Source organism: Tupaia chinensis, unplaced genomic scaffold (genome assembly GCF_000334495.1).
Source record: "Tupaia chinensis unplaced genomic scaffold, TupChi_1.0 Scaffold138098_1, whole genome shotgun sequence".
NCBI classification, from domain to species: domain Eukaryota; kingdom Metazoa; phylum Chordata; class Mammalia; order Scandentia; family Tupaiidae; genus Tupaia; species Tupaia belangeri.
Window position 1 is genome coordinate 106682 of NW_006197997.1, and position 11134 is coordinate 117815.

The 11134-nt window shown below is 50.4% G+C and overlaps 1 protein-coding gene across 1 annotated transcript in view; it reads right to left on the reverse strand.

Annotated features, from left to right (window-relative positions):
* LOC102492922 (integrin alpha-9) overlaps positions 1-11134 on the reverse strand; it is a 198560-nt gene that overhangs the window by 96995 nt on the left and 90431 nt on the right. Inside the window, exons 13-14 of the mRNA XM_027776804.1 lie at positions 8621-8666; positions 1233-1387 (exon numbers count right to left, since the gene is read on the reverse strand). Coding sequence (XP_027632605.1) covers positions 1233-1387; positions 8621-8666 — 201 coding nt within the window. The remainder of the gene's footprint in view (positions 1-1232; positions 1388-8620; positions 8667-11134) is intronic.

Below are 11134 nucleotides of genomic sequence, written 5' to 3' on the forward strand. Positions count from 1 at the left end.
GGCAAGCGAGCTTCCAGCTCTTTTCCCTGCAGTCATCTGCCTCCATCCCACCAGAACTCATGCCCTCGAGGGCAAGGACTTGGCCCGTCTGTTCCCCTCGCTGTGCTCAGCGCCTGAGCAGAGTGCCTGGCACTTTATAAGAGCCTAGTAACTGTGGTGGCCGAATGATCCGACAGGCTCTCAGTGCCTCAGTGCAGCCAGGCCCGTGCTGTGCAGGTTTACAAAGCGGTTTGTTTTGTTTTGTTTTGTTTTGTTAGAGGTTTATGCCATAGGGTGCACTTGCCAGAGAGAAAGAGAGACAGAGACAGTGAGAAAGTAAGAAATCACCCTCTGGGGGTGGACAGCCATGCCACAATCCCTTCCCCTCCCAGGATCCTAGGCATGCAACGCACATGCCCAGCATGATTATCAAGCCACCAGTTCGGGGACTCAAACCAGGATCGGCTGTGTGGGAGTCCAGGAATGTAACCACTATGCCATCTGCTAGTCCCATGCCTGGCATGTTTTTTTTTAAGTCACAGAGGCCAGGACTCCAACTGCAGTCGGCTCTGTGGCTTCCTGCTCCCTTAACCACTAGGCCATGGGTCCAACCCATATATTCTGAATTTGAATCAACAGCACCTATTTTATTCTGGGGCTTAATCCAGTCTCTGGAGCTGAACTAGCAAGTGCCCTTTCCCCATAAGCAAAAAGGCAGGGATGGTTATCCCCTGTCAGGGCCATGCCTGCCTCTTCAGTTCTCTGAGCTGCCAAAGCAGCGCCACCTCTTCTAGAAACCTAACTCTCTAAAACTCAGCACACCAATCCTCCCATCCATCCTTGGTTTCTGATTCCACACTAGATGGTGCCCAGCCCCTGGCACTGGCTGATGCTGCAAGCTTAACAGGATGCCTCTGTTTTCTAACTTCATAGAATGTTCTGGAAGGGCTGAGATCCAGGCACTGTATTTCCCCCAGTCCCATAGGCCTGTCTCACTGTGGTGCAGTGAGGTTTCATTCTGGTCCAAATACATTTGGGGAGAGGATGCTTGGGGTCTGACATTATTTGTCCTTGAGCTGAAGGACAAATTGGAAAACATGTCAGCCAGCAGGAGAAAGGGGAAGAACTTCTGAAGGAAGACATGCTGCCTGCAAAGCCTGCTGGACTGCACGGCGAGACAGTGTGTCTGGAACACCCTGCAGGCCCCCTCCAGCAGAGACGGGCACCCCGGGCCCTGACACGGGGCTCCTTACCAATTTCTCCTGGAACCTGTTTGCCGTGGAAGCTGAAGCAGGCCGTGACGTTCAGGCAGTTCACCGGCTGCTGACCGTCGTGACACTGAGGCGCTGTGATGTTGATGGAGCCTGGGAGGAAGATGGAGACGTCTACCGTGATGACGGGTCTCGCTCTGCAAGGCAAGAGGGGACGGTAACGCAACCGTGTTAAAAAGCAGCTCTCAGAACCAAACGAAGCTATACCGACAGGACAAATTCTGGCATTTTTCTTTCCTCCTGTCAGATGATATATGCATAAGCACCTACGAGTGGGCGAGCAAGCAAGTGGGAGCACAGAGGCATGTGTACCCTCCCAAAGGGTCTGGTCACGCCACAGTCCATTTTCCCTCAATACTCTATCCCACCGGGATCCCGGGCATGCGAGTGTGTGCTCAGCCCCTAAGGCCAAGGCCAAGACTCAGACCCTGGTCGGCCACGTGGAAGCTGGCTTCCTCTGCACAGTGCTTAACTGCTGTGCTGCTGGGCCAGCCTGGCCTAACATCTGACTCATGTAAGAAACAACCCTAGTGTGCGAGCTTTTCCTGGTTTTAGAAGTAGCGTATTTCTTTTTTTTTTTTTTTTGGAGAGATTTTGGCTATAGGGCACGTGCGCTCACCAGACAGACAGAGAGAGACAGAAAGCCAGAAATCACCCCCCTCAGGGGGGATGGTCATGCTGCAATCCCTTCTCCTCCATTCTCCTCTTGGGATCTTGGGCACGCACGCACACGCGCCCGGCATTGAGTTCTAAGCCACCGGGTCCGGGACACGAACCGCAGTCGACTATGTGGGAGTCCAGCAACATAGCCATTATGCTAACTGCTGGTTCCCTCCTTTTTTTTTTTTTCTTAATACCAGTTAAGGTTCTCATATAATGACAGAGAGAGACAGAAAGCAAAAAATAACCCCCCAGGGGGATGACCACGCCGCAATCCCTTCTCCCCCATTCTCCTCTCAGGATCTTCGGCATGCATGCACACACACCCGGCATGAGTTTAAGCCAATGGGTCTGAGACTTGAACTGCGGTCAGCTACATGGGAGTCCAGTGGCATAGTCATTACGCCAACTGCTGATCCCAGACGTAGCAGATTTCCTAATAAATTAATTGCTAGCCTTTCCAAAATAACAGCAAGTTAGGAGTTAATAAAACCACATTGGTTTGAAGCCCCCCACTGAACTACCAGATGCTGGGTGATTATTCGGTTTTACCGATTCATTCCGACTTCCACTGTGTTAGAAAGATATGAATACGTTTGAGGAGCTTCTTGATGGATGTCATGACTGGGGACTGCCCTGGGCACTTACTGCCATTAGAAGCGTGAACTGCTCATCCTGTCCAGTTGGTCAAACCTCCCCCTTCATTTACCTCCATCAAGTCATTGGCTATTTTCCTAAAGAACTTGATTAATGGAGTCCCAGCTGGACACAGCAAAAGCATTTTAGAGCAGAAGCAATCCACCCTCTTGGCCTCAGGTCCCAATAAACATCCACACGCTTGTCTCTGACACGGACGGTCCCCCAGAGCTTGATGGATGGTCAGTGTCGCAGGCTCCCGTGGGGGCGGTCAGACAAAAGCTGGGAGTGAGTCACACCATTCTGCTCTTGCCAGCAACATCTGCTCAGGGACGGGTCACCTAAGCTGCGGCTTAACCTCCCCCTCCAGGCTCACAAAGAGACCCTTTTGCCTGTAAGGATTCCCCCACCCTCACGCTGCTGGGGCGACATAACAAGATTAAGGGGCTTTAGTGGCTTAAGAACAATGACCTCACTTGTGTACTTTGATCCCTCCAAGGGCACCTGGGGCGACAGGATGCATGGAAATGAGAATCCACACCAAGAGTTAAGGAAAACCGGGGTGAAAAAAGGAAGTGAGGGGAGACTCGCAGCACAGATGGGGTGAGGGGGCTCCACTGCTTCGCTGTCCCCAGAGATGCAGGTCAACAGAGGGAGAGCTGTGACAGTGGCATGGGGTTGCATGACTCTCAGGAAATCTAGCCACGGGAGGAAGTCAGACAATAGTCCCTGGTCTCTCCATTTTCTCCTCGGTTCACCCTGAGAAGATTCTAGAAATATCTTAGAAAGTGGAGAGTTTATGCCTAGTCGATGTGACCGTACAGATGCCAATGGACACCCTACCAAGCCAGGCTGACCCTTCAACAGGAGCTCAAAGTCCCTCTCCCAGGAAGCCTTCCCTGGCACACCTTACAGTTCGATGTCCTCCCTCTCTGTGGTCCCAGCTCTGCAAACACACCTCTGTCCCCTGCTAAATAAAGTGAATAGTCATTTGCTAATTCTAAACCTGCCCCACCAGCCTGCAGCCCCCCAGGGCCAGGAGCCCAGTAAATTCACCCTCGGCCTTGTTAAACAGGTGCACACTTTACTCCAGCCCAGGGGGACCACAGACCACAGCAGGGCCCAAAGTTTCACCAACGAACAGGAGCGAGCGCAGAGCCAGCCTGCAGCATGTGACAGTCCTGCCTGTGCAGTCCCGGACAGGCCTGGCCCCCTGTACAGAAAAAGCGCAGCCTGTCACATCCTCCTGAGTGTCCACCTCAGCAGGGAGAGGGCCAAGTCCTCTGCTCACAGGACACTGCGGCAGAACACGGTGGGCAGGAAACAGAGGGAGCCGTCCATCCAGAGTGACCTCGGCCAAGGTCCTGGAAACAGAGCCCTCTGCAAGGGCCAACAGGGACCCTCGCAGGTACATCGGCCGCCACATCTGTCAGCTCGGTTCCCTCAGACCTTTGTGTGTCAACCGCAAGTATTGTTTTTGGATGAAGGAAGCCCAGATATCTTTCATAAGCCTCTCTGGTCACTTCCTGTGACCTCTGGTGGTGGCCCAGCACCAGGTGCCTATCACCCAGCACAGGATGCCCGCCTGAGCTAATCCCAGGCAAGCAAGCTTCCTGAGGGCAGAGCTGGGACCGCCCACACTCCTGGGGGAGACAGGGTAATGAGATTGAGTTCCACAGCCCCAGCCATAACGTGCCAGCCTCTGAGATCAAAGCAAGGGGCACCCGAGGACAATGAGTGCAGACGAGCTTTTAGGACTTTGTTCTTTTTCCCCAGAGAGAGAGACAGAGAGAGGAAACGCCTTGCCATGCGGCATGGCCATGCTGTAACCCCTTCCCCTCCATTTCTCCAGCCTGTCAGGACTGGGGCACTCATACCCGGCATATTTTTCCAAGTGCTGGGCTGGGATTTGAGCTGCCCAGTCGGCCATGTGGGATCCAGCTCCCTTAACCACTAGGCCACGGGGCCAGCCTGGGGATCTTTTTTTTTTTTTTTTTTTTTTTAAAAACGCAGTAGGTGGGTTTTTTTTTCTATAGAGAGTATGGTGTATAAGTGTAAACCTGTATTAACAAAGGTCATCTTTAGGAGGAAGTACAGCAAATATAGGCACTGAGTCACCAATGTCAGACAGAAGGGGGAGAATAATTTCTTTGATTTATTAATGGGTTCCCGGGGGCCAGCCTGGGGAGGTTTTTTTTTTTTTTTTTTTTTTTTTAAGAAGCTAGTAGCTGGAATGCTGCTTTCTGATGGCTGGCAGTTCAAATCCTGATGCTGTACCACCAGGTAGGTACACAATACCGCCAGCCAGGATGTCTTTGCCATGACGCTGTTCTCACTGCCCCCGCCTTTTGCAGAGCAGAGACCATGGGCAGATAAAGTGACTGCACCCTTCGTGACATGTTAATTGACTAAACCAGCCTTGGGACCACCTCCCTCCAGGGAGCTAACTTATGTCTGCCCAGTTTAAAGTCACTGTCCATCAGTTGATCTGCAAGCTGCAGACTAAAGAAGCGTTCCTGACCCACTCATCTCTGGGCACGCTCCTGCAGGACACCCGAGAACAATCAGTACAGTGTGCATTGACACGTCCACACGCCTGTCTCCAAGCCCTCCCTTCTCAGAGGCCCACCCCAAATCTGAAGCAACTCAAAAACCGAACTGTCAGGTAGGCAGGACAGAGCCCTCCACTTAGCTCAGACCGCGGAGCCTCCTGGCCTTCCTGCTCTCGCTATCCAGCTGCATCCCAGCTCCTCAGCAACTGACGCCATGACAGACGCCACACTGCCCCGCCCCACACACGCTCGGCAGTCCCTTTCCTGTCTCCCCTGGCTTTCTCTGAGGGGTCACAGCTCTCCTGGAAAATCTCTCATCCCCGAGTCCCTGCCCTCAGGGAACAGACCGGGATGATCACCTCCGGCTTCACCATCACTCCCATCTCAACAGGAACCTCGTCCTGATGCTATTCCCATCTCGGGACTGGCTCAGAGATGAGGCTCCCTCACTCCCCAACCTGAGTCTCAGATGCCCCTCTTCTCACCAGCCTTCCGCACCCCTGCTGCAGCCCCCTCCTCCCTCCTGTCTCTTCCACCTCTCCAGGCCCCAAGGTAAGAATAGGGTCAAGACATCCTACAAACGTGGGTGATGCAGAGGTGACCTCTAACTCCTTCCAGAAGGGTAAGGAGACCAAGGAAAGTCTCAGAGACAGTCTTGGCTCAATGGTGCCAAGGTGCCACTGGTCCACAGGTGCCCATCCTCAGAACACGGTCTACGAACCACCTGCCAATCCCACTGGCTCCTTTGAAGCGAGCCTTCTGGAAAGGCCATCGAGAAGCACTGTCTGTTTTCTGGTTTCTCCATCCCCCCACCACCCACAGCCGCCTGATGTTTTCCTCATCACTCTCCAGTGCTCACAGGGCTGAATGCACCACCGACCGCTCACCGCCCCTCCAGCAGGACCCCAGCCTCGCGCTGCCTGGCCGTCCTGCTCCACTGGATGCCATGGCTGTTGGCCGCGTTGTTTTATTGTCTTCATGACACTCGCCACCACCTGGAATCATCATTTTCTTTAACCCAACCTGCATTCCCTCAGGCTCCTCACCATAACATAGAAATCATAACAATATCTGTGTCTTAAAAGAGCTCAGAGTTTTTCATACGTAAATGCCTAGGACACTCAGTGGATGGAATATACCCTGGGATCAGAAAAACAATACCGCGAGGAATTTGGGAAACATCATATGGAAGGAAGGCGGCCAGAAACAAGAGTGTATATGGTATTCTCACACTCACACGGAATTCCAGAACAGGCAAAAGTGATCTGTGGTGACAGAAACTAGAACGGTCCATGGGGATAATGACAGGCACAGAGAGGTTCCATCTTAATGACGTCACCACCTGGGGATACAACAGCCACCTTCGGATACTGAAGGGCTGCTGTATAGGAGAATTTTAGGGAGGCAAATTTAACTCGATTTATGCAAGACTTAAGCACTGAAACCAGGTTCTATTCTAAGCATTTTATTAGTACTTAGACTACTGTTAGCCTGTTCAGCGCCTGAGGATCCTGGGCGGTCTGCCTAGTGGTTAGGGGAGCCCGAGTCCACATGGCCAACTGCAGCTAGAATCCCAGCACCGGCAGTTTGAAGAACACACTGGGTGTGTGTGTGTGTGTGTGTGTGTGCGCGCGCCCCAGATCCCAAAGGGATGGTGAAATGGAGGAGAAGGTACTGCAGTGTGACCACACCCCACTGGGGTGGCCTTCTCTCCCTCTCTCTTTGTTTCTTTCTAGCAATGACACATATACTCTAACAATTAAGAAAAAAAAAATACAGGCCAGCCAGGTGGCATAGTAGTTAAGGCAGCTGGATCCCACAGAGCCAACTGCTTTGTTTGAATCCCAGACCCAGCAGATTAGAAAATCTGTTGGGCACCTGTGCATGCATGCCCCAAATCCCAAGAATGGAGAGGGGATGGCAATGTGGCCATCCTTCTTCTACTGTACTTCTCTTCTCTCCTCTCTCTCCTCCCTTCTCTTTCTCTCTCTCCCCTCTCTCAGGCAAGTCCACAGACCCTACTGCAAAAACTAAAAACAAAAACAAAAAAATGAACAGAGAAGACAATAACAAACAACAGAAAGAACAACAGAGGAGACTCGTGAAGCAGACGCAGCAAGGCCATGAGTCTTGCTCATCCAGGCAGGGTCTGAGCCCAGGCCACATGCCTCAAGGTCAGGTACCACCTCAGAATTCTGCACCTCTAACTAGTCAATGTTTAGTTACCTGGAAGCTAACCAGTTCCCTTAGCAGCTGCTGAGTCCCCACCCCCCAGCGCCTCGTTTAAGAAGAGGCTGTGTTGGGACCAGCGGATGGCTAAAGAGTTAACAGGTTTGAGTCCCAGACCCTGTGGCTTAAAACTCATGCCGAGAGCGTGTGCGTGTGTGCCCAGAATCCTGAGAGGAGAATGGAGGAGAAGGGATTGCAGTGTGGTCATCCTCCCTGGGGGGTGATTTCTTGCTTCTTGTCTCTCTGTCTCTCCAGCGACTACACGCGCCCTATACCAAAAATCTCTCTCTAAAAAGCAGAGTCCATGGGGCTCTGCAGTGGAGCCTCTGAACGAGGCATGGCTGAATAGGGAGAATCTGGAGCCGGAGCTCCATGGCCTCTGGGATCGCTTCCAGCTCCAAGCTCCCACTAATCTATTTTAGACAGCTCTGCCACGAGGGTATTAACAAAATCGAAGACTGCACGCGCCCTATACCAAAAATCTCTCTCTAAAAAGCAGAGTCCATGGGGCTCTGCAGTGGAGCCTCTGAACGAGGCATGGCTGAATAGGGAGAATCTGGAGCCGGAGCTCCATGGCCTCTGGGATCGCTTCCAGCTCCAAGCTCCCACTAATCTATTTTAGACAGCTCTGCCACGAGGGTATTAACAAAATCGAAGAGCTGGCTCCCACTCCGAGGGGTAATTTTGCCTCCTCTGACTCACACAGACAAAAATACTTGGGGATGGTCTGCTGGCGGCGATGGCAGACCACTGGCCCTTGTGGGACAGAGTGGCACTGCACAGGCTTCAGCCAGCATGGGTCTGAGTGCACCAAGTCTTTCATTTCTGCTGCCACCAGGAACGAAGTGCTCTCCAGTTCCTAGACGCTGGGGACTAAGGATGAGAGGTGACGGGATGGAGAGATGGGACGCACAGGCCTTGCCCTTAGAGCGTCCTGGCACTCACAGGAAATGATAATATTTGTGCAGCACGTTAACAGAAGGGGCGATTCATGGCCAAAGACAAAGCTTTCTTCGAAAGCTTCAGGCATCCCAAACCCTGCCTAGAAGCGCTGGGGATACTATCAGTGCACACCTGTAAGCTATTCATGGCCCACCAGCTGGCACCTCTAGGACCAAGGATGCAAAGAATGAGAAAATAAAGGCAGCATGCTCACTCGCTAAGCACCTCTGCTTGCAAGGAACAGGACAGAGGAAGAGCTGATGGTGAATAGCTCCCCCGTGCCTTCCCAACCAAACGCCATCCCTTGCCCATGAAGAAGGTAATCCCCGGAGTTAGAGAAAGTCATCTCACCTTAGAAGAACCACACTGTCGGACATGAAGGCTCCAATAGTGACATCTGAAACGAGAAGTTCGTATATTCGTAAGTTCAGCTATGTGTTGAAGCCCATCACCAATGACCCTCTGGCAAGGTGACCTACAACCACAGAGGTCTGGCCTTGAGGTCCCAGAGCTCTCCAACAGCCACTGTCAGGGTTATATAATAATTACATCAAAATTATGGTCACACTGTCGAGACCTTGAAATGTGGCTGGCATGGGACCAGCAGATGGCATAATGGTGAAGTCACTAGACTCCTACGTAGCCAACTGTGGTTCTAGTCCTGGACCCAGTGGCTTAAAATTCATGCCGGGTGCATGTGCATGTGTGCCTAAAATCTTGAGAGGAGAATGGAGAAGGGACTGCAGTGTGGCCATCCCCCTGGGGGATGATGTCTCGCTTTCTGTCTCTTCAGCAAGCAGATGCACCCTATAGCAAAAATCTCACCAAAAAGAAAAAAAAATTATAAATTATATATATATATACACACACACACATATATATGACTACCATGAATTCAGATGTGCTAGGATATAAAACACACATGAGAATTCAAAGATCTAGATCAAAAAGCATTAACTATCACTTTGTTGTTTTTATACCAATCCTATGTTCACAATAAATTGACTACATTAAGCTAAAAAAATAAAAATCACCTCCCCCTGATTTATTAAAATCATTTTTATGTGATTACCAGGCTATTTCAAATCATGGAACCAGCAGATGGTGTAAGGGTTACGTCCCCAACTCCCACATAATAAACTGCAGTTCGAGTCCCAGGCCCGGTGGGTTAAAACTGACGCCAGGTGCGTGTGCGTGTATGCCCAAAATCCCAAAAGGAGAATGAAGGAGAAGGGACTGCAGCATGGCCAACCCCTTGGAGGTGATTTCTCACTTTCTCTCTGCCTCTGTCTCTCCAGCAAGCACACACACCCGATAGCAAAAATCTCTCGTAAAAAAAATTTACACATGTGGCCCATGCTAGATGTTTTAAACATCGGTAAATTAAATAAAGGGGTATCTACAACTCCTGGAAATACTCCGCCAGCCCTTACTCCATGCCACCTCAGAGCCTCTTGTGGTCCTTGTCTATGAAAAGGTTTCAAAAGCTGAAAACCTTTCTTCATATTTATGCCAGCAAATGTTTATCAAATATTTTCATTAACCATAATAGTAAGTGCTCAGGAACTACATTAAATATATTAAATCAGATATGGGAAAATTCATGAAAATATTTGGTAAGCTATAAACCAAGACACTGGTTTAGTGCGAATACTTTTTCCTAAAGAACTTTAACTGAGGCAGTAATCATTCGCCCAGTCGTTCACTTCCTTCTGAGCCCCCCAATAGAAACCTTTTTGCCCTGAGGTTCCCATGACTACTTCACAGAACCAAGTATCTGAGCCCAAGAGTCTGAGTCTGCCCATCACCTGATGACAGCTACGTGATGAGCCCTTTAAGGAAAAACACAGAAAATCCATGGGTTACAGTGTCCCTGAATTTCTGTCCTTGAATGTGTTTATTAATTTTGCTGTTCTTTGATATCTCTTTTGATAGGTGCTTTTTTAAAAGAATTTTTCGATTTAATTTTATTTCCTCTTATTGTTATTATTTATTTGAGAGAGAGAGAGAGATTTTTGCTATATGACGTGTGTGCTCGCTGGAGACAGAAAGTGAGAAATCACCCTCCAGGGGTATGGCCAGACCACAATCCCTTCTCCTCTATCCTCCTCTTGAGATCTCAGGCACACATGCACACGTGCCCAGCGTGAGGTGTAAACCACCTCATCTGTGATTCAGACAATGGTCAATTATGTGGACGTTGAGCAGCAGAACCATGACACCATCGGCTGGTCCCTATTACTATTTTTTAATTTGCTATTAGACACGTGCACACAACAGAGAGCGAGCATGAGCAAGACAGAAAGTGAGAAAGCAAGCTGCCAGGTCTGGGACTCGAACTGCGGTCGGCCATGTAAGAGTCCAGCACCTTAACCACCATGTCACCTGATGATCCCTTGATTGGATGTTTCAAAACAAAAGAACCAGATGGCATAATGGTTATGTCACTGGACTCCCACGTAGTCGACCGTGGTTCGAGTCCCAGACATGGAGACTTAAAACTCACACCGGGCGCGTGTGCGTGCGTGCCCAGGAACCCAAGAAGAGAATGGAGGAGAAGGGATTGCGGCGTGGCCATCCCCCCTGGGGGTGAGTTCTCACTTTCTGTCTCTAGGGCGTGCTGGCAAGCATGTGCGTCCCATAGCAAAATCTCTCTTAAAGAATAAAAATAAATTTAAAATTTTTTAAAAGATCAATTTGTCATTTCTCTTATGAAAAATGCATAAAAAAGAGTTCTGAGACCTGCTATAAAATATGAGCCCACTTGCTCACAGTCCAATTACAGAGAAGCCCGGGTCTCTGTCTCTGTCCAGCAGGCTCCAGCCCACCCCTACCCTTTCTTCCCCTTTTTTTTTTTTTGGAGAG